Consider the following 25,463-nt stretch of genomic DNA (forward strand, 5'->3'; position numbering starts at 1 on the left):
AAGGACCATTAATTAAAGCTGGATGGTGTCTTATAATGAGGTGAGGGTTTTCCTCTCCCATATTTTAAAGGGTGAGAAGAGACACAGCCAATAAAAAACATATATAAGGTAGAGGTCAGAGAGGGAATAGCTATGTTTGAAATACATTTTCTAATAAATAAAGATCAGGTTTACTGCTTAATTAAAATTGGGTGAGCCATATATGTTGGTCCACATGTAATGCTTACCATATAAAATGCTCAGACATGAGAAAGGTCTCCTGGGAAATTAAAAGGCCTATATGAGGGAAGAATTGAACAGAACAGGGCCCCAGAGCTTCTGGCCATGGAGTTAAAAGAAGCCTAGATGTACCAAATCTGACTGGTTCTCAGGCTCTTCCCTGACCTCAGATGAGCTGGCTATTAGAGCAGGCAGGTCTCAGCTGTGAGAATGAGAACACCTTTTAAAAGCTGCATTTGAATTTTAAAGGTACTCAACATTCCTAGTATTGTTTACTGAAAAAGGTCAATGCTGGAGTGTTTTATTTATGCATGGCAGAACCTCAGTTTAAAAGCACTAGGCCTCCCACGTGACATATGCCGAGGATGTGTTAAATACGTAATTTCAGAGCCAAGTATAATATTTCTCAACTCGGTGAATGTATTATTGAAAGACCTCCGCTGTGCCAACCACCAGGAAAGAGAAGAGGCATTCTGAATGCAAAAGGGACACTCAAGGCCTGGCGCAGGTCCTGTTTACTCTGACAATATCCTCAACCCACACACTGTTCCAAGCATCTTCCTAGTCCCTGTAGGTCAAATAGGAAAGAAGGAAAATGAAAACATGCAAATGAAACTAGGTACAGCACAAGTGGTTATTTGGACAATAGGTATGCCATTAAGATTTGTACCTTTTTCAGTCTTCTGACTTCACAAGAATTCACATTAGCTCTTAATTCTTGCAAATCAAGGGACTAGTATACTGCTATCTCTTCAGATTTGGTTTGTATAAAAATCAGTAAATGCCCATGTCAAGGATTTATTTACTAACTGAATCAGAAATAATATATTATACATACCAATTTTATGACAGTGATAGGAGTTATTAACTTCAGGCCAGGAATATCTGTTGCATAAAAGTCATCTTAGGACTAAGATCAGTGTTTTAAATATGCTATAGTGAAAAAAAGCATGATGCTTGGAGAAATTTTGACAGGAATATAGGGGTGCCTTTATCATTCTAGGGGGAAGCCATTTTGCAAGAGGAAAATTCCTTGGTAATGTCAGAAATTATTCTCTTGTAAATATTCTTTTTATAAGTATTATATTTTTATAAGTACTCCACTTCAAAAAAATTAAGTAGTCCTGAGGGAGAGTCAAAGAAAACAATGAGGCAGAGAGGAAGAAACAGCCGCCGGGTGCAGACAAACCTCTGACAGTGCTGGAGCAGACCTCTAGAGGAGACAGGCACCCCATCCTTGTGGAGTGACATGGAGTGTGATCTAACCAAATATCGGAACAGTGGAGACTCACCCAGAAGGGATATACAAGGGGGACCCCACAAGTGTTACAGATTTTTGGGTTCCCTTCCCTCTCTTTTTCACTAATAGTCCTGTACTCTCCTCTGCCTCGCCCAGGAAGCAGATGGACACAACCTCACATGAGATAAGTTGGTCCTCCCAGGCAAGAGTCCTTGTCCGGGGCTCATACCAATCTGCCAATAGACAAGCGGTCATCTGTACTTTCCCTGGAACCTTATTCTCACGTAAAATAAAGTTTTCCTCTGCTTCTACTTTTTATGCATCATAATTCTTTACTTGTTGGAGAAGCAAAAGGATCTAAGACCCCTAGACAGTATTCATCCCTTTGGTATATTTTAATACAGAATATGATTTGTAGAAATTGGATTGTATACAACTTTTCTAGTCTGCCTCTCTTGCATAAAGCAAAGTGAACTTGCAATGAAAGTTCTGTCTTACTCAAATGCGGGGAGCAAATAAGTGACGAGCATCTCCACCCCCAGGGACATACCTGTCCAGTTTGACACAAGACTTTCAGATTAAATATAAGAATATTAAAATGTTAATTCTTCAGAAAATTTCAAAAGACTATGAGGATTTTTTTTGGGGGGGGGGTGAGTAGTGCAGGGATTTGAACTCAGGGCCTTGTGCTTGCTAGGTAGGCACTCTACCATGTGAACAACATCCCCAGTTCTTTTCATTTTTGTTATTTTCTTTAAACAGGCTCTCACCTTTAGGCTAAGGTGACCCTTAATGGCAATCTTTGTATTTATGTTTCCTGAATATCAGGAGTCACAAGCACCTATTACTGTGTTCTCCTTTTTGTTAGCTTATATGAAATCTCACTAACTTTTTGTCCAGTCTGACCTTGAGCCATGATCCTTCCAATCTAAGCCTCCTTCATAGGTAAGATTAAAGGCATGACTCACCACAACTAGCCAATACTAGGAGTTCTTATTTAAGGCTTCTGAACATTCAGAAGCTTTATATTAAAAGGGATAGTGTTGACATCATTAGAGTCGGTCCTATAAGTATGTATAGAGTTCTCTTCTCACATCTACCACTATGTTCTGTGCAGTAGATGTGAGATCCATCATAAATCATCTGCTGTCCCTACAGTCCACAACAGGACTGCTAAGACAGCCAACCACATCCTTTTGTAATACACTGGGGATTTGTGCTTGTTCTAGTGGCATGGACAATACCCTGGTAGCAATGGATAAAAAGTGAGGACTCTGCAAGGAGCATGGGAGCAGAAAGGGTAGTAGCCCATCAGTAAAGTGACAACTGAACTGAGATTAGATGAGGCAGATGAGAGACATTGTAAGCCAGGAAAGCAAATAGGACACAAGTCAACTTTGTCAAATTAGACTTAAAGTGTTTTACTTTAAAAAAAAGTTTAAAGGTGCAGTATCTAACAAAAATCTCAATCTAGATGATTTCTTTCTGGTAACCCATTCTTCTAAGTGTCCTAATGCTTACAAGAGGGCATGGCGTAAGGAGAGGACTCCCAGTGCCTTTTTAGTCACCAAAAGTGAGGTTCTGTAAAGGCTGAAATCAGAGGTGCAACAGCTTGTGGCCTTTCAATGAGGAGGTATTATCAGTGCATTCCAAAGAGCATAATGTTTTCAGAAGGCTGAGATGTGAGGATTAAAGTTTGAGGCCAGTCTGGGCAGGAGAGTCTATGAGACTCTAACCTCAAATTAACCACCAAAAGTCTGAAAGTGGAGCTGTGGTTCAATTGCTTTAGTGCCAACCTTGAGCAAAAGAGCTAAGGGACAGCGCTCTGACCACTACCCTGAGTTCTACACTGGTACCATATTGGCACAAAAGAAGGAGTAGAAGGAGGAAGGAAGATGAGGAAGAGGAGGAGGAAGAACAACAACAACAAACTGAAATGGCGAAACCTTATATCAGTGTGCTTATAACCCAAGTTACACTATGTTTCAAAGAAAGAATATCGGTTTTCTTTTTTTTTTTTATGGTTTCTGTTCTGCACTGGGACTTACTAAGAGAGGTTGGGGACAGCCCCTTTCTCTTGCAGCTGTTGAATGATACTAAAGGCCAGTGGAGAAGAATGCTGGCTGCACATTCTGTTTGTATTGTGCTGCTTTTTGCCACCTAGGAAGCCAGGTCTCCTGTGTGGTCTGTGTCTTCTGTGAGGTTCTAACTAAAGGTTGGGAATGTTTAATGAGTCCCTCGGCCTCCAGTGCCCCAGTGAAGACGGCTGGTATACAGCTGCAGAGACTAAGAGCGGACAAGTCAGGATCTTCATCACAACCCCTAGATACAAATCAAAACCCCAGGGAAAGTCAAGTTAGCTAGAGACTGGTACTTGGCCTTTTCATAGTTAATCAAATGAAGTTAATTCATTCATACTGGCATTGTAAAACTGTTTGTGTGCCTAAGAGAGATTATGTTATTTACTTTCCTTTAATCATTACCTAAAAAGCATAAAGTTATAGGAGGGATGTATTTAGGAGGAACTCCTGTACTAATAGTACTCCAGTACTATTAAAAGTACATATAAAAAAAGTACATATAAAAAGAAGATGGCTCTTTTCTCCTCCTATCCCCTGTAGCTCTTCCCAGGGCATAAGGCCTAGGCACTGAGGCAGGCTCAGGGATGACTCAAGCTCAGATTTGGGCCCTGGATTCCAGCTCCAGGTCTGCTGCTATCACTGCCCAAACTTGGGATGGTCACAGCATTTCAGGTCAGGAGGGAAAACAAGCAATTCAAATCCACACTGTTTGTGGCTGGTTCCTGCTGTGATATTCTCCAATTCTTCAGAACAAGATTACATTTTAAGAAATGTTTTCTTCCTGGGCTGCATATATTTAAAATTTTTAGAGCTACTGTCATAACAATAATGCCCCATCTAGTGTCAAAAGAGGGAACATTGTGCAGGAGAACAAATTAAGGAGTGATGCATCGGCTGCTTCTGCTCTGGGGCTCTGAATGGTAGGTGGCATACATGTTACATCCCTCTGACCCAACTTAGAAAAACTCGACTTTTTTTGTGTCAGTCCTGAGACTTGTGAAGTAGAACCACAACTCCACTTCTGAATTTTTTTTGGGGGGGGGTAGGGGTGGGGATGGGGGTTTGCTTAATTGCAATAAGTACCTCACAGATTTCCTGACCGGGATATCTTCAAACAGCAATCATCAGATCTCAGCCTCCTGAGTACCTAGGATTTTACAGGTGTGAGCCACTGTCACCCAATGAAACAGGACATTTTTTAGAAGACTATGTTTTACAACTTTTATCTATGTTGTGTCCAACACCAGCACAAGAGGACTTTTATTCAAGGATCCATGGGTTGACAGAGCCTATAATTTTTACCTGCAGCTCTTGTCACAAATACAGAGCCTGCTGGCCCCGAGGGGAGGGGATGCATAGGACAAGGACAGTCTGCAGCTGCACTGCGCTGATGGCAGATTATAATAGACTCTGGGGGTTGTGAGTTCTCCAGCCAAATTCTGGTCTCACTGAGATTTTCAGACATGAAGTTGGGAGTTCTGCAGGGTTTTAGTCACTTCACGCTCTCCTTTCCCCTTTCTTTCCTAAGCCTCCTACCCAAAGCATGCACACATGCTGAGAACTTTCCAGGTCCCATACTGGGCTGGCCCTCTTCTTGCTTCTTGCCATCCCTGAAGGAATCAAGCCAAGGGAGGAAGCACATGTCAATTCCAGGCCACCATAGATTCCCATTGAAACAAAGGATCATCTGCCTCGGTGGCTGTGCCACACTTTTCCTAAGTGCCGGGAAAATTTAATTAAAAAATTTTATACTGCCTTATGAAACTCACCTCACTTTAGGACCTGCCTCTCTCCCAGAACCCAGGTCATACCAGTGAATATTTGTGGAGCATCTACTCTGTGCCATTTGATACAATCAAATGATGTCAGGGCCGTCCCACAACAGAGTCCACATTAACCCAATACTTGGGACCTGAGTTCTCAGTTGACTGAGGATATTTTTTATTCTCTTTTTTATCCTGCAACCTGAGTCTCCAGGCAGATGAACCTATCCCACTCATTGCTTTGCTTGGAAAGTGCTTACAAACTGCCTGGGCTGAGTGTCCTGACAACTCATCAGTTTGTTAACCCGTGCTAGCCTTCCATGGCCTCCAACACTAGTCCTCTGCTCCTTTCCTTCTTGTCAATCACTTGGAATTTTACCACTCACCAGCACCGCCCACCTTAGCCCACCCACCAACCTAACACCTACCATGTTAATTCGCCCCTGGGAATCATGTCTCCAACCCATTCTGGTTCTTACATACCACACATTTCCCTAAGTCCCTGTATCCTACTGCCACATATTCTTGCTTCACATTCTCTACCCATCACAAGGGTGGTCTCTGCTCAGTTAGCTAATCAATCCTCAACTCAATCTAGATCTGGCATACAAGCCAGAGCACATTCAAATGCTCAGGGTTCTAATTCGATAATATATTTCAGGATTGAGAAACTTGTTTGGTGTAAACAAAACAATGGGAGCGGCTGGGCCCTTAAACCTACAGATGCTAGTATTTCTAAAGACCTAGAATGAGGGAAGCCGTCTAGGGATCTGGATTTTGACTAGTGTGGAGAGGCATCCATTAGGATAGCCTATTCCCTGACACATCTTCCCATTTACCATAACTCTTTTTTAAATTCTCTTTATGCTAGGATGGTTTTGACCTCTGAATTTGGTGAGGATGCAGGAGATCCTGGTAGACAGCTACTCTTTCACACACAAAAGCAGGAATGTGAGTCTGGCAAGAAACCCTCCACACTGTGTCTGATTTACATTTGAACATGAAACAAGCAGCAACAGGCCCTGTCATGGAACGCATCCCAGATGCCATCAAGCTGGAGGACGATAGACTAAGCATGTAATGCTCTTTGTTAGCAAAATAAGCCTAGTTGTTTAAAATATTCACAGAAATCATTGCTTTTAATTGAGTTAAAATCATATATAGATATAGAAATGGTTAGTTTCAGCCGTGGCTGGAATAGAAGTCATCCTCAGACATAAATTTTCACAATGGATGTTTCAATTAAGGCAGTAATATTTATTGAAAGGTAAACCGTAAAAGTATAACCTAGTGGAGCATTATTGAACAAATGTAATTTATGCTGTAGTTGGTGTACTGCATTTTAGCTCTGCTTTGATTTTATCAGCATTTGTCAATTAATCAACATGAACCTTGTAAAACATGTTCTCTTATTAGTAGGAACAGGGAGTTGTTTGCAGTCTTTGAAGGAAAGGTCATTTAATAAATTGCTAATTGTGTAAAGACAGACTTTATTTTTTATTAAAGGTGAACTTATTGCTACTATACCTAATGGGACTCAGTTTATTCCCAGTACTGCCAATATGGTTAAAATTTCTCCATTACTTTCCTCTCCTCTCTCTTTTCTTTTCCTCTTCCTTATTTCCTAAAATTTCTTATTTTTTCCTCTCCTCTATTTTACCTTCCCTCCTTTTCCCTTTCCTTCTCTTTTCTCCTAACAGCTAAGAAAGACCAAGACATGTATTAATATAGCTCAGTATTTTAAATTTTATTTTAAAAGCCTTGTAGTTGTCATCTTTGCCAGTGCAGAGTTATGAGCCTTGTGGTTATGACTATAAACAAATGGACTAGTTTCATAGGTAGAAAGCTGAGAAGAAGAAAAAAGGCAAAAGAGGGAAGAAATAGAGCACCCCATAACATGCAGTGCATCCTCACTTCTGTGTCTTTGCCTTGCTCATTCTTCATTCCTGCAGATGAGATATCAGCTCCACTTTGAAAGTCAGTTCCTTCTCAGTTCGGTGAGAGAGAAGAAAAGTGGAATTAAGCCCCCTCTTTGGGTAATCCATGTACCAACTCACTTGTCAACTCTTCTAGCAACCAAAAAACAAACACTTTAACTCAGAGCCACATCACCACCACCAAACATTCTGCAGCCATCTGAAGGACAAGACTGAGTTTCAATGGGCAACATACCTTGGAGAGCAATTTCTACCATGGTATCTGCAGGGCTGAATCGAGAAATCCGCACCATCTTAGAAATCTAAGTGGACTCTAAGATGATATGACGTGCCTTAAGGCAGTTGTTGAATAAAGAATTTTTACAGAGTTTACTGAGACGCTTGTTGAATGGAAATGGGTCTTGCTTGATCCAAACCCAGTGAATTGCTTTGCTAAGAACCAACTCCTTATATAAGATTTAGGAGGCTCAGGTTGCTCTCTGCCTGCTTAAACTGGCTCATCTGTCTGGTCCATTCCATTCCCTCTCAGTTCCAAATAAGCCACCATTTCAGGCACATTTCCCTAAGTAGATGCAAACACTCTTTTACAGTGCCAAATTTCCCTTGGGCAAATAAGATTTCTTAGAAAGGGTCAAGGAGCGATTAAACAAAATACCCACCAAAAAGGAGCCTGAGGTTTCAGATGACTTTGTCACTTATGCAGGCTACTAGTCAAATTTTTGGAACTGACTGGGCAGTAATGTTGGATCTGATGAGGCCAGGATGAGGACAATAGCTGATTATCAGCAGCCCATGACTATTTATGGTCATCAAAAAAGTGGGGTTTCTTTTTGAGGGGAGAATTAAACTGATAATCATAGAATAATAAATGGCAATTTATCTTTTGAAAATTTTCCAATCTAAAGCTGCTAATACAACTTTAATTTCTTAGTAAAATTAAAAAAGAACTTTTTCCAAGAGAAAAATAACCCAGTTAGCACACATAGACTATTTGTGAAATAGGTACTCATTCTTTTTACTTTGAGTCACAGGGAGAAAGTCTACTTTACTTTCTTTTAACATTTGCTTGTATTAATCTCAGCTTTAGAAATAAGTTCACTTTCAGATTCTAACAGTAAGAGACTAGAGGTAAAAGGGGGAAGTTGCTTGATAACCTTACAGCTAATCCCTGGCAAGAGTAATTTCTATCAGAAACATGTATACCATATGAAGAAGCCACAGAGGAACAAGGGAATGCATAAGGATGGTAGGCTTTTATTTGATTCCTTGACAACTTAGAATACTGTAAATAAGTTGGTGTGTTTCAATTCAAATGGTTCCATTTTCTTCAAAGTCTTCATTATTTGTTATAGCACCTTCTGAAGTGTTCAAAGCTGGCATTCAACATAGTCATACTACATCAAGCAGATTTATATAGCCTTATATGTGGTTTCCCTTGATCGCTTTTATTTAAAAGTATGAGTAGGCTGATGATGTGGCTTAGCATTCTCATAGTGTTTTAGCCTGTAAGTCGTACATTACTGGAACATCTGGCCACCTCCACACTACTCCAAATGAACCCAAAATTTGCAAAGTAAACTGGAGGTGGAGTAGGATGAAAGTGAGAACTCAACTGAGAAGTCTAAATAGGCAACCTTACTTAAAACTATAGCTAGACAGACCAGTGGGTCTATCTGATTCTTTTAAAAGACTCCAGGGTATTTTATGTTTATGCATGATCCTTCATAGTATTGGCATTATGTAAATTTTGTAATCGATGTTAGTAATCCTGTTATATAATTTCTCAGATGATGATTTGTATGATTATGAAAATATCTGGGGTTAACAGGATATAGTTTGACTGAATAGAAAGGGACTTAGAGTAGGTGTGAGAACCTGTGCCACTTCCCATCCAGGTGACCTTGCTCTAGCATTGAGAATGTGTGGGCTTCCTCTCTATTTTCATGTTCCTGCCTGAGGAGGGCTTTCCTTTATCTTGCCACATCTGTTGGTATTGTCCACCAGGTCCAAGGTCAAGTGTGAGGGGATATCTTGCCTGCCACATTTTCTTTTGTGAGGGCTACCCTGTCAAAAACTTAAACTTTCATGATGGTAGGTTTTCCATATTCCCCACAAGGAAAGCCTAAGACAAAACTTCAGGGGGATAGCTTATCCTCTAGGCTCTGTGCAGGAGCACTTTTCTTAGATGGAAAATACACAAACAACCTTAAAACAAAGGAGTCTTTAGTTTCTAATAATATTTATTTATGCAGATGCAGATGTTTAGCACTGGGCCATATGACTGAACAGATTTCACATTTAATGGAAGATTGGTTTATTCATTTAATTAATATCAAAGGCAATACGTGGAAATCAGTACTTTGCCAGGTGCTGGAGGAGAAAGAAGGATCCGTGTCATACAGTGCCTGCCCTTGTTGCCCAATTTTGCATGAAGAAAAGACAGGGACAAACAATCATGATTCAAAGCAGTGCCATCTAAGAAGTGCCAAAAGGAAAAGAGTAGGAATAAAGAGAAGAGAAACATGATTATTTGGAGGCCCTTTTGTTCTTCAGAGAGTCAAATGTAAACTGGTGTTAAAAGGATACTTTGGGAAGGAACATATGTGAGTATATGTGAATATGTTTATGTTCTGGGTAAGTGTAAAGGCCAGATGATGGAAAATACAGACTTTATAAGATTAGTTCCATATAGGTTAAATACAGAATGTGAGGAGTACATGTCAATGACAAGAAATCATTGGAGTTAAGAATAGTAGAGGACCCTAGATTCCTAGGTTGTTATTAAACATGGGATAAATGAATTCTGAAAGAGATTAGGAAAATGGAACAATTTTTAAGTGTGTGTGTGTGTGTGTGTGTGTGTGTGTGTGTGTGTGTGCGCATGCTTGAACTCAGGGCCTGGGTGCTATGCTTGAGCTTTTCTGCTCATGGCTAGAATTCTTACCACCTGAGACATAGTTTCACTTCAGGGTTTTGGGTGATTAATTGGAGAAAAGAGTCCCATGAACTTTCCTGCCTAGGCTGGCTTCCAACCTCTACCCTCAGATCTCCATCCTCTGAGAAGCTGGGATTGCAGGCATGAGGCTTTTATGTGTGTGGGAGTGTATACTTTAGTTTTATAACTTCTATTTCAGGTTCCACTAATTTTTTAATACCAACTTAATAGTTATCATAGTATTTTATGCCCATAGTTTCATCATAAAGCTTATAACCAAATAGCCAGTAATCACCTCCCTATCACTCCCCATCCTGTGCCTCAGAGGAAATGACATCTTTTTTCTTTCTTTTTTTGCTTTCATTATAAAAGGTATTTATTTTCCAGTGAGTAAACTCTGGCACAACCCTTCATGCCTTGAAGGAGGCTGGACTCACCGAGAAGAGATCATAGTCTCAACTCTTATACTTGCTTCTCTAGATTTAAGCATCGTCAAGATGGTAATAATTTCTTAGAGACTAAAAAAATAATTAGCAAAATTTTGTGCATCTATGTCATTTTTGTTTCTTGCTTTTACCGGTGGTTGAAAGACCAATTTGTGATTCAATCCATATTCTGCATTTACACTACTGTGGTCTCATAATCACATTCACTATTGAACCAAGTAGCTTAAAAGAACATTTTTTATCTTGCTCAATCTCTTGTTTTTCCTATCATTGCTTATGTCCTTCTCTTTCTTACTGCTTTTACTAATTGATTCTGAACTCTCCAAATGAACTACAAAACCTCTATTAAAATCTTAAAACAAAATGTTCACCTCAACAAGTTAATCTGTCCAATCTTTGTTCCCTTAAAAAGATTCAATGTGGGGCTGGGGATATGGCCTAGTGGCAAGAGTGCTTGCCACATATACATGAGGCCCTGGGTTCGATTCCCCAGCACCACATATACAGAAAATGGCCAGAAGTGGCACTGTGGCTCAAGTGGCAGAGTGCTAGCCTTGAGCAAGAAGAAGCCAGGGACAGTGCTCAGGCCTTGAGTCCAAGCCCCAGGACTGGCCAAAAAAAAAGAAAAAAAAAAAAGATTCAATGTGATCTGCTTGGTATTTTGGTTCCCCATACTACTGCCTATGGCTACTTATTTTTTTTTTAACACCAATTGGCAAAATCCCTGTGAATTTTTTTCTTTTTGGGTATTCCATTTTCTAGTTCTTCTTTCTTGATCTATATCCTATTTCTGTATAGCATTTTCTCTTGTGACTTCCGGGGGAAAGGTACATATGAGTTACATTTGCTAAGACTTTGTGTGTCTAAAAATAATCTCTACTCACTTTTTTCCTAGTTCAGCTTGTATTAGAATTCTAAGTAAGGCAGAATTTTCTCTCCAAAATATTTAGGCAGTGCTTCCTTGCCTCTGGCTACCAGTATTACAACAGGTAGGTCACATGCCAATAATATCCCTGACTGTTGACTTGTTTTATTTCTAAAAGGAATGAGGGAGGAGGTAACAAACAGTACAAGAAATATATCCGATGCCTAACATATGAAACTGTAACCTCTCTGTACATCACTTTGACAATAAATAAGAAAAAAAATTAAAAATTTAAAAACAAAAAAAAAAGTGTTTGGAGTCTTCCTTTGTAGTACAACTGTTTGGAGAACTGAAATACGATGAGGAACTTTTCTTATTCACCATTCTAGGTATTTTCTGGACCCTTGAAATCTAGACTGTTCTCTTGAAACTTCTTCTTGTACTTTTTGGTCTTTGTTCTATTTGTCTCTTCATAGTTTTTCTTATCTCCTCTGAACACCCTTATCTCTTGCTCCTTTGGTGTTTATATTTTACTCTATATTTTATATTGGAGAGCTATCCTAAATGTTAGTGACTCTTCACTCTTCATTTATATTAAAGACATTTATACATTCTATCAATCTATCTGTCTATTTACTTATCTATCTACAAAACATGAAATTATATATGGGAGATAAGAAACTCATTAATATTTGGTGAGTCCACTTTCCAAGGAATGTCTTGAGGGCACAGTGTGTTTATTACCTGGCAGGCATTCCCATGTGGTTGCTGGGCTGAGAATCTAGCCTTTTTAGTGAGGAATCAAATTCTCAAATCCCTGCCTATGAGCCAGCCCCTGGTTGCAGGCACCTTGGGCACTGTGTTTGGGAGCAGTGCGAGTTGGTCTCATCTGCTCACTCTGGAGCTTCCCTGGACCTTGCTCTTTGGGTCCTGAGCATCTCTGATGGATGCGGCTCAAGACTGGAGAAGGAATGAGAGGGACTTTACAGACCAGTGTGAGGCAAGGAGGGAACAGGGTCCAACTATTCACATACCATGTTTCAGTACTAACCAATTCTAATGCCCATTTTGTCTACATGGGCCTTTTCTAGTCTCACTGCTCTTAAGTGTCGCCAGGGGTGTCTATAGAACACCTAAGCTCCTCTTCAGTCACTGTGCCATCCATCAACAAATTGGCTGACCGGTCTTTTTCTTTTTTTTTTTGCCAGTCCTGGGGTTTGAACTCAGGGCCTGAATACTGTCTCTGGCTTCTGTTTGCTCAAGGTTAGCTCTACCACTTGAGCCACAATGTCACTTCCAGCTTTTTCTGTATATGTGATGCTGAGGAATCAAACCCAGGGCTTCATGCATGCTAGGCAAGCACTTTTACCACTAGGCCACATTCCCAGCCCCTGACCAATCTTGTTTTGAAGCATATACTACTTGTGCTCTCCTACCTGCTCTGTGTTTCTCTACTTGATAGCTTTTGTTTTTTACTCATTTTCCATAACTTTACTGAGATTCCTGGAATAAGAAGACATAAAAAACATATTCAATCTAAGGAGACTAGAAGTCTTCATTTTACGTCGCAGTTGTATACTTACTGCATATTTCATCCTGCTCTGGATCATCTAGAGAACTTTATGTGTTACCTCAAATCAGCTATTATCTCTCTCAAAAGGACGACCAGGAAAGCATTGCCAGTATCACTGTAAGTCTCAAGGGAGAATTTTTAATTCTGTGATTTTCTCGGGAGCATCAGACAAAGTAAATCCTTCCATGTAGATTTGCCTCATTGCTCTCTTGGCTTCAGAAGCTTGTATCAATAATCACTTGGAGGTAGATGGCACATCATTTCTCAAGGCACAATAAAGAAAAGAGGAATGAAAGCATTGTTTCACTTCTGTGTTCAGGCATCAGAGCCCTGTTGATCCATGGAAGAGCTCTGGAAGCCACTGTCATCTACTGAACAATGGAAGGGAAAGTGCTTACAGGTGATTAGAGCGAGGGACATGAGAATGGGAGAAAAGAAAGACAGGGCAGAATTAAAGAACGTATTTCACTACAGGTTAGCCTTTTAAAAAAATCCAGTTTGCTTAGCTGCAAAATTTGAAGATTAAAGGAGGCCCCTCCAAATATTCACATTTAAAAGTTCCAAGATCTGATCATTCAAAAATGTGCCCTCTCGGGCTGGGGATATAGCCTAGCGGCAAGAGTGCCTGCCTTGGATACACGAGGCCCTAGGTTCGATTCCCCAGCACCACATATACAGAAAACGGCCAGAAGCGGCGCTGTGGCTCAAGTGGCAGAGTGCTAGCTTTGAGCGGGAAGAAGCCAGGGACAGTGCTCAGGCCCTGAGTCCAAGGCCCAGGACTGGCAAAAAAAAAAAATGTGTCCTCTCGTCTCCTGTCCTGCCTACTCCCATTCTTGATGTTCCACAGTGCATACTAATATCTTCAAGGCTCCTGCCTGAATTTCTTTTATCTGATTTTATGTGACCTTATTTTCTATACACATTGCTGCCTCCCTTTTTCCCCTTCAGGTACTATGGAATTTATTATGGAAAAGACTGTATAAGTAGATCTACGTGTTCCTATTCTGACACATTACTGTGAGTTTTACAATTTCAGCTAAGTGTTTCCCTTAAGGAAGAAAGGAAAACATAACATTAAATTGTTTTATTTAGTGATACATCCTCTCATCACAGCATATAAACTGTAGAGTGGGGAATAAAACTTATCACTACTTCAACAAAACTCGGAATTTCATAATGTAACTTAATATTTCATCTCTGTGTCTCTATCCATACCTAAGACATATGGACACCCAGCTTTTGGCTGAATTAGTGCATAGTTGATTTGATTTGCTTATGAAGACAGTCAGATTGCTGGGACACATCTGCCCATTTTGGCAATCAATGAATGAAATGAATCAGCCATGTAGTGATCAGACTGACTGCCCAGTGATTAATGTGACAAAAACTGACAAAACTGTGGGGTGAGTTAATCCTTAGGTTTCAAGGCTGTTGGGGACCATGAAATACAACTCAAAATAGGTATTCATGATGAGTACTCTTCTTTTTTTCTTTTTTTTTTTCCAGTCCTGACGCTTGGACTCAGGGCCTGAGCACTGTCCCTGGCTTTTTTTTTTTTTCCTCAAGGCTAGCACTCTGCCACTTGAGCCACAGTGCCTTTTTCTGGCCTTTTCTATATATGTGCTGCTGAGGAATCGAACCCAGGGCTTCATGTATACAAGGCAAGCACTAGGCCATATTCACAGCCCTGATGAGTACTCTTGAGTTCTCTCATTATACATTAAGCTAGTACAGTTATTCCATTAAATACTTTTACTTTTGCTATGTCAATTTACCAACATTTACTATGATGTCCAAGGAAGGACTGTGTTAAATGCCGCTCAGAATAAAAGGATGTGTAGCAGAAATGAAGTTTCAAAGACTCTACCAGAGAAAGATCAAGGAATCAGACACCAGCTGTCAGAAACCTTCTATGTAACCTCCAATGAGTCTTTGTTTTCTCTTTTGTACAAACAACTCTCCTCAAGGAACTTACAGCTTCATTCATTATACTTATATATTTAGGATCTTCCTAATGCCTCTTACATTCCAAAATCATTCTTAATTTATCCACACAGCAGAGAAAAAAACAGAGGTATATTTTTGATGTTGTTTAATTGCATGCCATAAATTCCCCTCTTCTATTTTAACTGCAAGAACTCTGAAAATCTGTTGTTGTTTTCTTTTTCTCTCCCCTCCCTTCTGATGTCTCTTTTATCTCAAGACTACAGAAGTGTTAAAAGTTCTCTAATTATTTGTATCTGTTCATTTTAAATGTCTACCCAAAAGAATAGGCCTCCCCTTTTTCTCAAAAGAAACTTGATCAAAAACCACTCTGTAGTATCTACACAAGTAAATGTGTTGGCATCAGGGCAACAAAGGGTCTTGTTTTGCCTAGTGCTGAAGAATGTCTCTCAAAGTGGAATTATAGTTAGGACATTTCTTTACAAATCAAAATGTGGGTCATCTCAAGTGGCAGAATGAAAGGGCTGGGTGTGGCATGGATACCACCATCAGAGTTGCAATTTCAATTCCCTCAGTACAAGTACTCTTCTTTCATTGCTAAACAGCTGTAGAAAGCAATCAAACACCAGATGGATTGATGGATTTAATGACCTTTAAGTTTCCTTCATATCAAGAGATTTCAATTCCGGCTTCTTACTAGAATCATCTGGTTAGCTTTCTAAAAACGATGTGATTCCCTGGCTTAATAGGCCTGAAGGCAAGGCCCCAACATCAACACATATGTGCACTAGCTGAGGCTCACATAAGCAACTGAACCAATATCTTACATACATTGAGGTTCAAACTATAGCTGTACGAAGAGCAAACAAACTAGACATGTAGCAAACAAAAGTCTACTTCATGTCATCTCAAATACTGCATGCAAGTTTCTACTTAATGTTTAAAACAAAACAAAGAAGCACAAACTATATTGATTTGCATGGGTGAATAAATAAGTGCTATATGTATTTCTTCTGTCATATCAGCATTCTGATTAGCCATCATCACCAGCTACTGACATCGTGTGTGTGTGTGTGTGTGTGTGTGTGTGTGTGTACACAAAATTCATGTTCTGAGCAAACTATATCTAGGGATGCATATAGCTGTATACAAGGGCAACTCCTAAGCAAAGGACAAATGTTGAAGTCAATCACTGTTGGGTGATAACCATCAAAACCACTTTTAGTCTGGCCAATGATACACAGGTAGTTCAGCACGAGCATAATGATCAGGCACATTGTTCCTCAGCACAGAGAACAATCACTGAACAGCAATATCACAGCCCCTTCGAAGACAGAGGCTCTGTAGACCCCAGCCAAATTCCCAAGTTCCATGCTATATTTGATCCAATGAGGTTTTAATGAAGAGGAAATCGATTTAGCAAAAGAAAATCATGCAAGAGGTGCATGATATTTTAAATGTCATAGCAGTAATCAATCATTAATTTTCAAATTACTTTTATAATGTGATGGCCTTTATCTGGAATTTGGAAGTAAAGCATCACTGTTCTATTTGTCATTGCCTCCTTGTTAATGTTCATATTTTCCCAATAAATGGTCTTCATGTAAGACATTAACTCCTGCCAATGGATGATCTGGGCAAGCATCAACTCAGGAATTCAGTTGGCAAAATTACCATTTAGAAGTAGGCACCACTGGTTATTTCACACATTATTAATTTATATTACAATTCAAATAAGCTTACAGCTAGCAAAAAAAATCTCTTCTGTAAAGTGATCTCAAACATAATAGGCTTAATCAGAGATAAATTAAATTAGGCATCCATGCATACTATGGCATATTAATTCTGAGTAGTTATTAAATACATTTTCTCTTATCAGTGGCATGAACAACATTATACGCAAACAAATTCTTCAGGAGGCTAGCAAATAAAGTAAATGTTTGGAATGCTGTGTGCCTGGCATTTCCCAATGCCTTCTTAAAATGATAAATAATCTTTTCTGCTAATAATGATTCTACGTTAAGTCCCATAAATGAGTCAACTTCACTCCCAGGCAATTAGGTAAAAGAACATCAGACAAAACTGCCATGTGTTTTGGATTTTTCCAGTGGAAACGTTTCTACTTTCTATGACAATTTTTAAAAAGAAGGCATTAGTGAGCAATGGCTGGAGCAAATTTTTCCAAAACATAATTCAGCAGATATTCATTATGTGAAAAGAATCAAAGCATCTCATTCTCTGTTTCGCATGACCTATGTTGTCTTAGAATGCTCAAGGAAGGCAATTATTAAGGTTGAGTGCCACTTTATATATAAGATCATACCAATCCCTCTTTCCTAAAACGGCACTAATCCAAACCAACAAGTTAGCATTCAGAGTCCACAAAAGGAAAAGATGCATCTGAAACTTACACACCTTTTTCCCCATGCTCTCACAGACTTGTGTTCCTTTCCTGGGTGCCCTTTTGCTACACTGTCTTGTTCTGTTATTAATCATCCAGCAGCCCTTTAATTTCTGTATGCACAAGCAATTCAAGTTACTACACCTGAATCCCACCTCTGCAAGTCTGAGAAACATGTTTGACATTCTTTGTGCTTTGCACATTTAAAACCCAATGTAAGGTGACAAGAACATTAAGCTGTCCAGTGAGCAAAATGTGAACCTAATCACTATCCGTTCTTAGCCATGGGTACAATAATTGGCAAATTAAAATGCCTGAGCATCGTTGGGCCACCTGCATCAGAAAGCATCATCTTGGAATGGCTAATGAAGATAAATGCATGCTGCTAGCTTTACTGATAACTCCTTCAATAGCAAAGGACCTAGTTCACTTACTGTAAAGTACAAACCATGCAGAACTTCTATTGTTTAGGAAGAAGCCTAGCCACTCTGCATATCTTACATACACATCCTGGCTGAACTACTATTAACTCCTGAAAAGCCAAGACTTGTTTTTGAAGCTATTAAAGTTAGACTCAACTGGAAACTACTAGGAAAATGATTTCATGATGTTCCTCTTCCATGAGAGCCTCTCAAGAGAAGGCTTGTTCAAGCTGAATTCTAAGATGATTTCTGAAGAGATTTTGAGGGTGCCTAAGTTTGAGAATCATCATCCCAGCTGAAAGAAAATCATGTGCAAAATCAACAAGAAGGTCATGGCTGGCTTGAAGCAATGAAATTGCCTTCCAGTTATATAAAGAAAATAAATATGGAGAATATCAGTTCAACAAACAATGAAGATAAAAGGCAAGAAAGAGGGAGAATGTGACAGTTCCAGAAGCCATGTCAAAAAAAAAAAAAAAGGATTTATCCTATAAGGTTTTAGTTTCCAAAACACACATCAGAGAAGCCTGGGCTCCCAGCAGGGAGGGGGATGATAAATGAATGAGAAGCAGGACAGTCAGTATGTAGGCACTGTACTGGCCACAGGACCTTTGCTGACAGTTGTTTTATTTGTTTCATTTTATTATTATTTCCATTTGGATAATGTACTACTTTGGAATAATTTTAGATTTACAGAAAAGTTGTAAATATATAGAATTCCTGAATACTCCTCCTCTTCCATTTCCCCTCAAATGAACATATTCCATTACTGTATGATTCAATCATCCCAACTTAGAAAATGACATTTGGCTCATGAATGGCCGGAACAAAGGTGAGGTTGAGTGTGCACTGTAAATTTCTTTCAGTTTGTCTCCACGGTTAAACATGTCCAATACAGTGCCAAAAAATTAATAAAAGAAAATCTTAGGAGCCAAATCTTTCACAGTAAAGGAGGAAAGAAGGAAAAGAGAAAGCATTTTCAATATACAAGCTACTAATCTTTTTTAATTGTCTAAGACTATATGTCCTTCTTTAAAAAAAATAAAGTAAAAAGCAATATCTACTATTTAGGAACTGTAACTGTTAAAGGATTACAACTGTTAATATGTGAACAGGGAAGTGAGTACAAACAACACTAAATAAATGTTTCAGTCACTGTTTTTAGAAAGAAGGCTGTCTTTGGGCATAAAAGCCTCACAAAAATGAAACTTCCCAGAACAGAGAAGAACAATGTTTTCATACTTTGTTAAAACAATCATTAAGTTGTTTGAATGGATAAAACTAGATCTGCCAATTCTTTTCTGCATGTTATTTACTAGGATCCCTAAGTGAATGAGCTAGTAGAAAGGGAATAATATATATTTTTTATGTATAGTAAAAACTCATGATGTATTTTTAGAAATAGTACTTCCTTGACTTTCATTCCAGGAAAATGCTAACCCACAGCATGGAACACGCAGAGCCCAGAAAAGAAAGCCTGTCCAATACCACAGCATTCAACAGAGGTAGGCCTTGGGACAAAAAAACAAAACAAAACAAAAAAAACAGGAAAGGAGAAGAGAAGGAGAGTACTTGCTGGTACTGTGCTCATACACATTACAGTATTTTTGGAAATTCACATGGAGGCAACTTTAATTTTCTTATGGATTTCTTCAGCAATAATTTAAATAACAGCCTGTAACTAACCATGTTGTATATATGCCTTCTAGTACCTCAGTGTGATGAGGCTATATAAAGAAACTTTAGTAAAGAAATGTTCCAAGTATAGCACACACACGCAGGTTAATATTGCTTATCTCATCACCATGACCAATAGTCATTTCTGAACTTTAATTTTAACATCTTCAATCAATATACTTAGCAACAGTATTTTTCACAAAGAACAGAAAATCTCAGACAGAAAAAAAATAGCAAAATTTTCTACAAGATTTATGTCTCATATTACTAAGACAAAAATAGTAAGTAAATATAGATTTTGCTGTTATGTTTTCTACAAGATATACAAGTTTTGCCAGTTTTATAAGATACTTTTAAATACAAGTGGAATTTCATGAAATCATACCTATTACTTTCAACTTAACAATGTTTTTGGTGAGAAAATTGAGCTCCAAAATATTGAAAAATAATTGTTTAATTTTACTATGATTGTCATCCTTTAAGTTGTCCTGTCTGTCTGTCCCATCTACCTACCTACCTACCTACCTGCCTATAGATTGTTTTAGTACTAGGGCTTAAACTCAGGCTGGGACGCTGTGCCCTAACATTTTTGCTCAAGGCTGGCAGTCTACCACTGAGCCACAGCTTGTCTTTTTGGTGGTTAATTGGGGTTAAGAGTCTCATGGCCTTCCTGCCTGGGCTGGCTTTAAGCCACGATCTACATATGTCAGCCTCCTGAATACCCAGAATTACAGGCATGAGCCACTAGCACCTGGCTTTAGATATATAGATATTCATGAATAGTTTTAAAATGACAAATGAAACTTGTAAAATTTGAAAAAAAAGTGCATTCTATTCCCCAAGCTCATCTTTATTTAATTTTGATGGGAGAATTATACTCTATGTTAAATTTTAGGATGGGATTTCTTGTCGGGAGCCAACATCGAAATTCACCCTTACTGGCTTACTCTCAAGGGCATGCAAGGTCATGGCTTAGGGAGCCAACAACAAAGTTCGTCCTAACCTCTGGCTATGTTGTTATCTCAAGGACATGCAAGGACATGGTTTACTTGAACTTGAAGGACAGTACTAATCCCGAGATGTTTTATTATGTCAACAAGAGTCTGTTATGTAAACCATTCAACCATATCTTGTTTTACTGTCTGTTGTTATTTACCAATTTCAGGGCCTTCCTGTTTTCTTATATCTTAGTTAATCCTATGCTATTTCCTGGTTGTCAAACTGTATATAAACTGGAATTTAAGAATAAACATGGCTACAGTCTTGAGTTTCAATCTCCAGATGCAGACCTCCCATACCCCATCTTTGCCTCTTGTCTTTTTTCTCTTGTCTTGTCTTTTTCTTTTTCTTTAATCCTCACCCCCCTCAATCAGGATTCCCTTTTCGCTGCCGGCTGGCTCGGCAGGATTTCTAATAGTGATTTCATTGTTCAGGGGAAAAAAAGTATTTGTGTCTGAAAAAAATAAATAGAAACAGTCTCAGAAAAGTTATCTGGAAAATATTTGCTTGTAATATTTGTTGAAGTGTTGTCCATATTTCAGCAAAGAATTCGGAGAAAGGACTTTCATGCAACTATGCAGTTCTTTGTCTATTTAGAAAGGGATTCCTCTCTCCTCCCTCCAGCCACACATCTTTATCAACAGAAGCTAGAGATAAAATTAAAGAAATTCTGGATGCATGCCAAGTTCTGGGCTGAACAGGGAAGAGAAAGTGGAATGAAAATTACTCCTCTTCCCTTCCCTTTCTCTCTCCTGAAGTTGGGGTTGCTGGCTGTCTCTATTCTATAACTTTTGTCTGAGTGAAAATGCTTGCAGTGACTCAGGTGCTCTGCTTATGGATGTCTTTCTACCCTTTCCCTTGAGAGAGACCTTACTGTTAGAAAAATAAAATCACAAGTCATTTACAAGTCATCTTTCTGGGTTAAACCACTAATATACTTGTAGTCTCAATCCCTTTTTTCAATTTAATTGGCAATAAATTCAAAGAAGTCCTTTAGGACACCTATATTCACATTAATTTTACCACAGACTTTAGGTGAATTCATTGCTTGCAACATTAATATTGTTGCTTATTCTGGGTAGAATCCAAACTTTTGCAGTTACTCCAAGAGTGGGTCCTCCTATGAGTAAAACAATTAGAGGCAAATTAGGGATTGATGAGGCAGGAGGGGGAAGGCATCTGTTGTTGCAATGGAGAATTTCATCTACCACAAGTTTGTTTTACTGTATTAGTTGAGAGTGCACAACTGCCCTTAAAATTAAACATTGCTTCATTTCAACAAGTGAGCTCATTCTACTTCATCCAAATTAGGGAGGCTTCCCTATATTAATTTTGTCTCTTATACAAGCATCCTTGAGACTTTTTCCTTAATTATTTATGTCTGTCTCCAGTACTAAGAGTACACTTGAAATTTAAGATTTTTCTAAGTTCCTAACACTTAGCTGCTTTGTTTCCTGCCTTGTCTTGTTCATTTAATTTTGTTTTCTCAATGCTATTGAAGATAGTACCTTCTCATTAAATTAAAACAATGTAGATTATGGCTTCCATTTATTCAAAATGAAATTGCTACTGATAGCATCCTCCAAGAACCATGCTTATCTTTTCACTTTTCCATTCCAAATTGTAATGCTTGTTTTCTCAAGTATTATTTGAAAAACTTATAATCTGAGATCGTGGCCCATCTTCTTCTGCTAAGCTATTTGATGGTCTAATTGACACTTTAAAAACATCTTGTGGTTTTTTTGAATAAAAGGAAAATAAAATAAAAATATGGAAGGAAGACAGCATGTCTGTCACTAGATACATTTCCTGTGTTCCTTCACAGAGTTTGATGGGCTGCCATCAAAACCCAGTGCCTCCATTCCAGCTCCAAGATTTCTGCATCCGGCAAGGTTATCCTTTAAGGTCATTGGAGAAAGAAGGACCTTCTAAGCTCAGCACAAAGTAAGGCAACACATGACCACTCAAACAGCACGGCAGGAGAAATTTAAAAGAATATAGAGAAAAGGGAGTGGAAGGCAGGGAAGACTGCAGGCCTGGTGGTCATTTGAGTTGAATCTTGGTGAAACAACTGGAAGTAAAATGCATGGACAGAGTCCAGTATTTATTCATACGCATGCTGAGCTTTCTCAAGCCACCAGCAGACCTAGCATTCTGACAGACGTTTATAAAACCCAGAAATTCAGTTAAGAAAATAGCACTAATAATCACATACTAAACATGTAAGCATGCTCCCTGAACACATTCTACTAATAAACATATGAGAGCTAAGACTGAAAAGTATTTCTCTGCCGAATCTACACATCACACAGCCTAAGCAGTGTGGTGACAGGCAGTAAAGCAGCTATAAGGGATCGGGTGTCAAAATTTCTGACATAAACTCTATTTTCTGAGAATGCATACTCAGTTACAAAAGTAGACTGAAAACTAAACTTGGCACAAATCCCACCAAATACAACAGGAATAAAGATGAATGGGGGTGGGGAGGGTGGAAGCAGGGAGGAAGGAGGAGGGCAGGAGGAGTAGCCCTACAAACTTGACTTTCAGAATGACCAGAACAAAAGGTAGCTCATTATTCACTTCTATTTTTATACCTGAGAATATTATAAAAGATAGACACCAATGGGTCACACTTTTAATCTTAGTTATTACTCAGGAGGCTGAGATCTAAGGAACATGGTTCAAAGCTAGGCTAGGCAGCCAAATCTGATAAAGTCTTATTTCCAACATTTTTATCTTTTATATGCCGCATATTTGGCAAGTGGCAAATTCATTTACAGTACAAGTCCCAGAATCTTAAATGGAACAAATTACTAAAAGGAGGAACACTTTTGTCAACTCTAGTAGTTATTTTTACTGTTGAATGTTTTTAATTGATTTTTTTTTACAGTCATGGCAACTGGTTCAGCCCATAATCACATACAAAAATATAATCCATGAAAATAAAAACAGAATTTTAGAAAAGTCTGAACTTCAAGATATACAACTTTTAACACATTAATGTAGAGAGCACTTCATCAGAGTCTAAATAAACAGGGAGCCCTAAACCTGCACTAATTTTACTCTCCTAGGAATTCGTGGCTCAGTTAAATCTGACCTTTTTATTTTAGACTTTAGTTTTCAATCATAGAGGTGTAAATGATGAAATTCGTTGCTCCTGTAGCTAAAAGATGATTAACAGGAGTTCTAAAATACTCCAAGCCAAATGACCATATATCAAATATTTATAACTAAAATATTATTGTTAAAAATGATTTATTCTGCTGGGATCATGGCCTAGTGGCAAGAGTGCTTGCCTCCTACACATGAACCTACCTCTCAGTTCGATTCCCCAGCACCACATATATGGATAACGGCCAGAAGGGGCGCTGTGGCTCAGGAGGCAGAGTGCTAGCCTTGAGCGGGAAGAAGCCAGGGAAGGTGCTCAGGCCCTGAGTCCAAGGCCCAGGACTGGCCCAAAAAAAAAAAAAAAAAAAAGATTTATTCTATACTATGCAAAATGCTCCATGAAACAACCCTAAAAGCTACTAAAAGCATAAATGCCTAGCATCAAGGATTCTCATTAGCTCCTATTTTGTAAAGATATAGGACATTAAACAAACATTTACAAGAGATATGTCTGAAATCTTTAATAAGGAACCAAAATTTATGGAAATTATGCACATTTTTTCTAATGCTCTTTTGAAACAAACAAAAGAATTTTTTTTTGTCTAATGGAAGAAAAAAAAAGCCTCTAAAGTGAGCTGACCATTAAGATAACAGAGCTTAGGAAAATGTGGAAATATACTTCAAAAGGCATCTTTGTGGACAATACCTGAGCATCAGAAGGGCAAGACTAAAAATAATCCTTGACCCTCTTTCACTTTGTCCTCTTGTTTTCTTTGTTATTTTCTACTCTTCAGATAAAGTTAAAACTGATGGCCATGGAGCTGGTAAAGCCACATTAGGAATTACTCATTAGGAAAAAAAATGATGGAAAATGACAGATGCATATCTGAAAGTAACAATGAAACAAACAAAACAGAGCACAAGCTGTGGGCCAGAAGGAAATTTAAAAAAGCTTTGCAGGGAAATGTAGAGAATGGGTATTTCCCAAGTGCCTGCCCTCTGGTAGGTAGAATCCATCAGTATTCTGTTCTAAGTTCCTATGTTCTATGGTAAAGTAGAGGTAAGTACAAACAGGTAATCGAAGCAATACTGACAAATAGTGTTTCAAGAAGGTTGGCATAAAGTGGAAAATCAAGGGCTGACTTCTGTCCACTCTGAGCGAAGCTGGTAATCCATACAGTGATGGAAAACATTATTAAAAGAATAGTGTTAAGAAAAATAAACAAGCTGCAAAGTGCTCAGTATGATACGAACTATGATCCTTCGAAGTGGAGGTGTATCTCAAGTGGTAGAGTACCAGCCTTGAGCATAAAAGCCAAGTGGGAGTGAGCAGTCCTGAATTCAAAACCCAGTAAGCACTCAAAGACAAAAAAAAAAAAAGAAAAAAAATCCATATAAACTTAAGAATAATTCTGTATATAGAGAAATATTTTATTAAATATGGGTACATATAATTTGGAATTCTTTTATTATAGTGATAGTACCTGTGTGGGTAATGTCTCTATAAAAGGGTGATTTAATTTTTAACCATTAAATATTAGAGAGTTGAGACTAAGTTTTAAAATATGGGGATGGGTACCACACACTTCATTCTTTTCTGTGGGTTTAAGCTACCTCAGAGTAAAAATTCATACATTTCAAAATATATTGTGTAAAAGAAAAATACTGTAGAAATTCACTTAGAAGAAGTCATTCCTGAAAGTGTAATTCCCTTTTATTTCAGAGGCAGGACTGTGCAGGACTGGTTACTCTCCATCTTCAGAACGATGAACACTGCAGAAAAACTATCTTTGATGGTAGAAGTCGGTGGCATTTTTGGCAAATGGATGGCTATTTCCCAAAGGAAGTGAATT

At 38.6% G+C, this 25,463-nt stretch overlaps 1 protein-coding gene across 4 annotated transcripts in view; it reads right to left on the minus strand.

The window, feature by feature from the left end:
• Enox1 (ecto-NOX disulfide-thiol exchanger 1) overlaps window positions 1-25,463 on the minus strand; it is a 520,874-nt gene that overhangs the window by 228,475 nt on the left and 266,936 nt on the right. Inside the window, exon 1 of one of the 4 annotated variants that reach the window (XM_048341314.1) lies at window positions 7,476-8,850. The exons of 2 other annotated variants lie outside the window; for them this stretch is intronic. In XM_048341314.1, the coding sequence (XP_048197271.1) occupies window positions 7,476-7,533 (58 nt within the window). In that variant the 5' untranslated portion in view covers window positions 7,534-8,850. Of the gene's footprint in view, window positions 1-7,475; window positions 8,851-25,463 lie in introns of those variants that run through there. One more of the 4 variants, XM_048341313.1, reaches the window with a different exon arrangement.

The sequence above is a fragment of the Perognathus longimembris genome, chromosome 3 (assembly GCF_023159225.1).
Source record: "Perognathus longimembris pacificus isolate PPM17 chromosome 3, ASM2315922v1, whole genome shotgun sequence".
Lineage (NCBI taxonomy): Eukaryota > Metazoa > Chordata > Mammalia > Rodentia > Heteromyidae > Perognathus > Perognathus longimembris.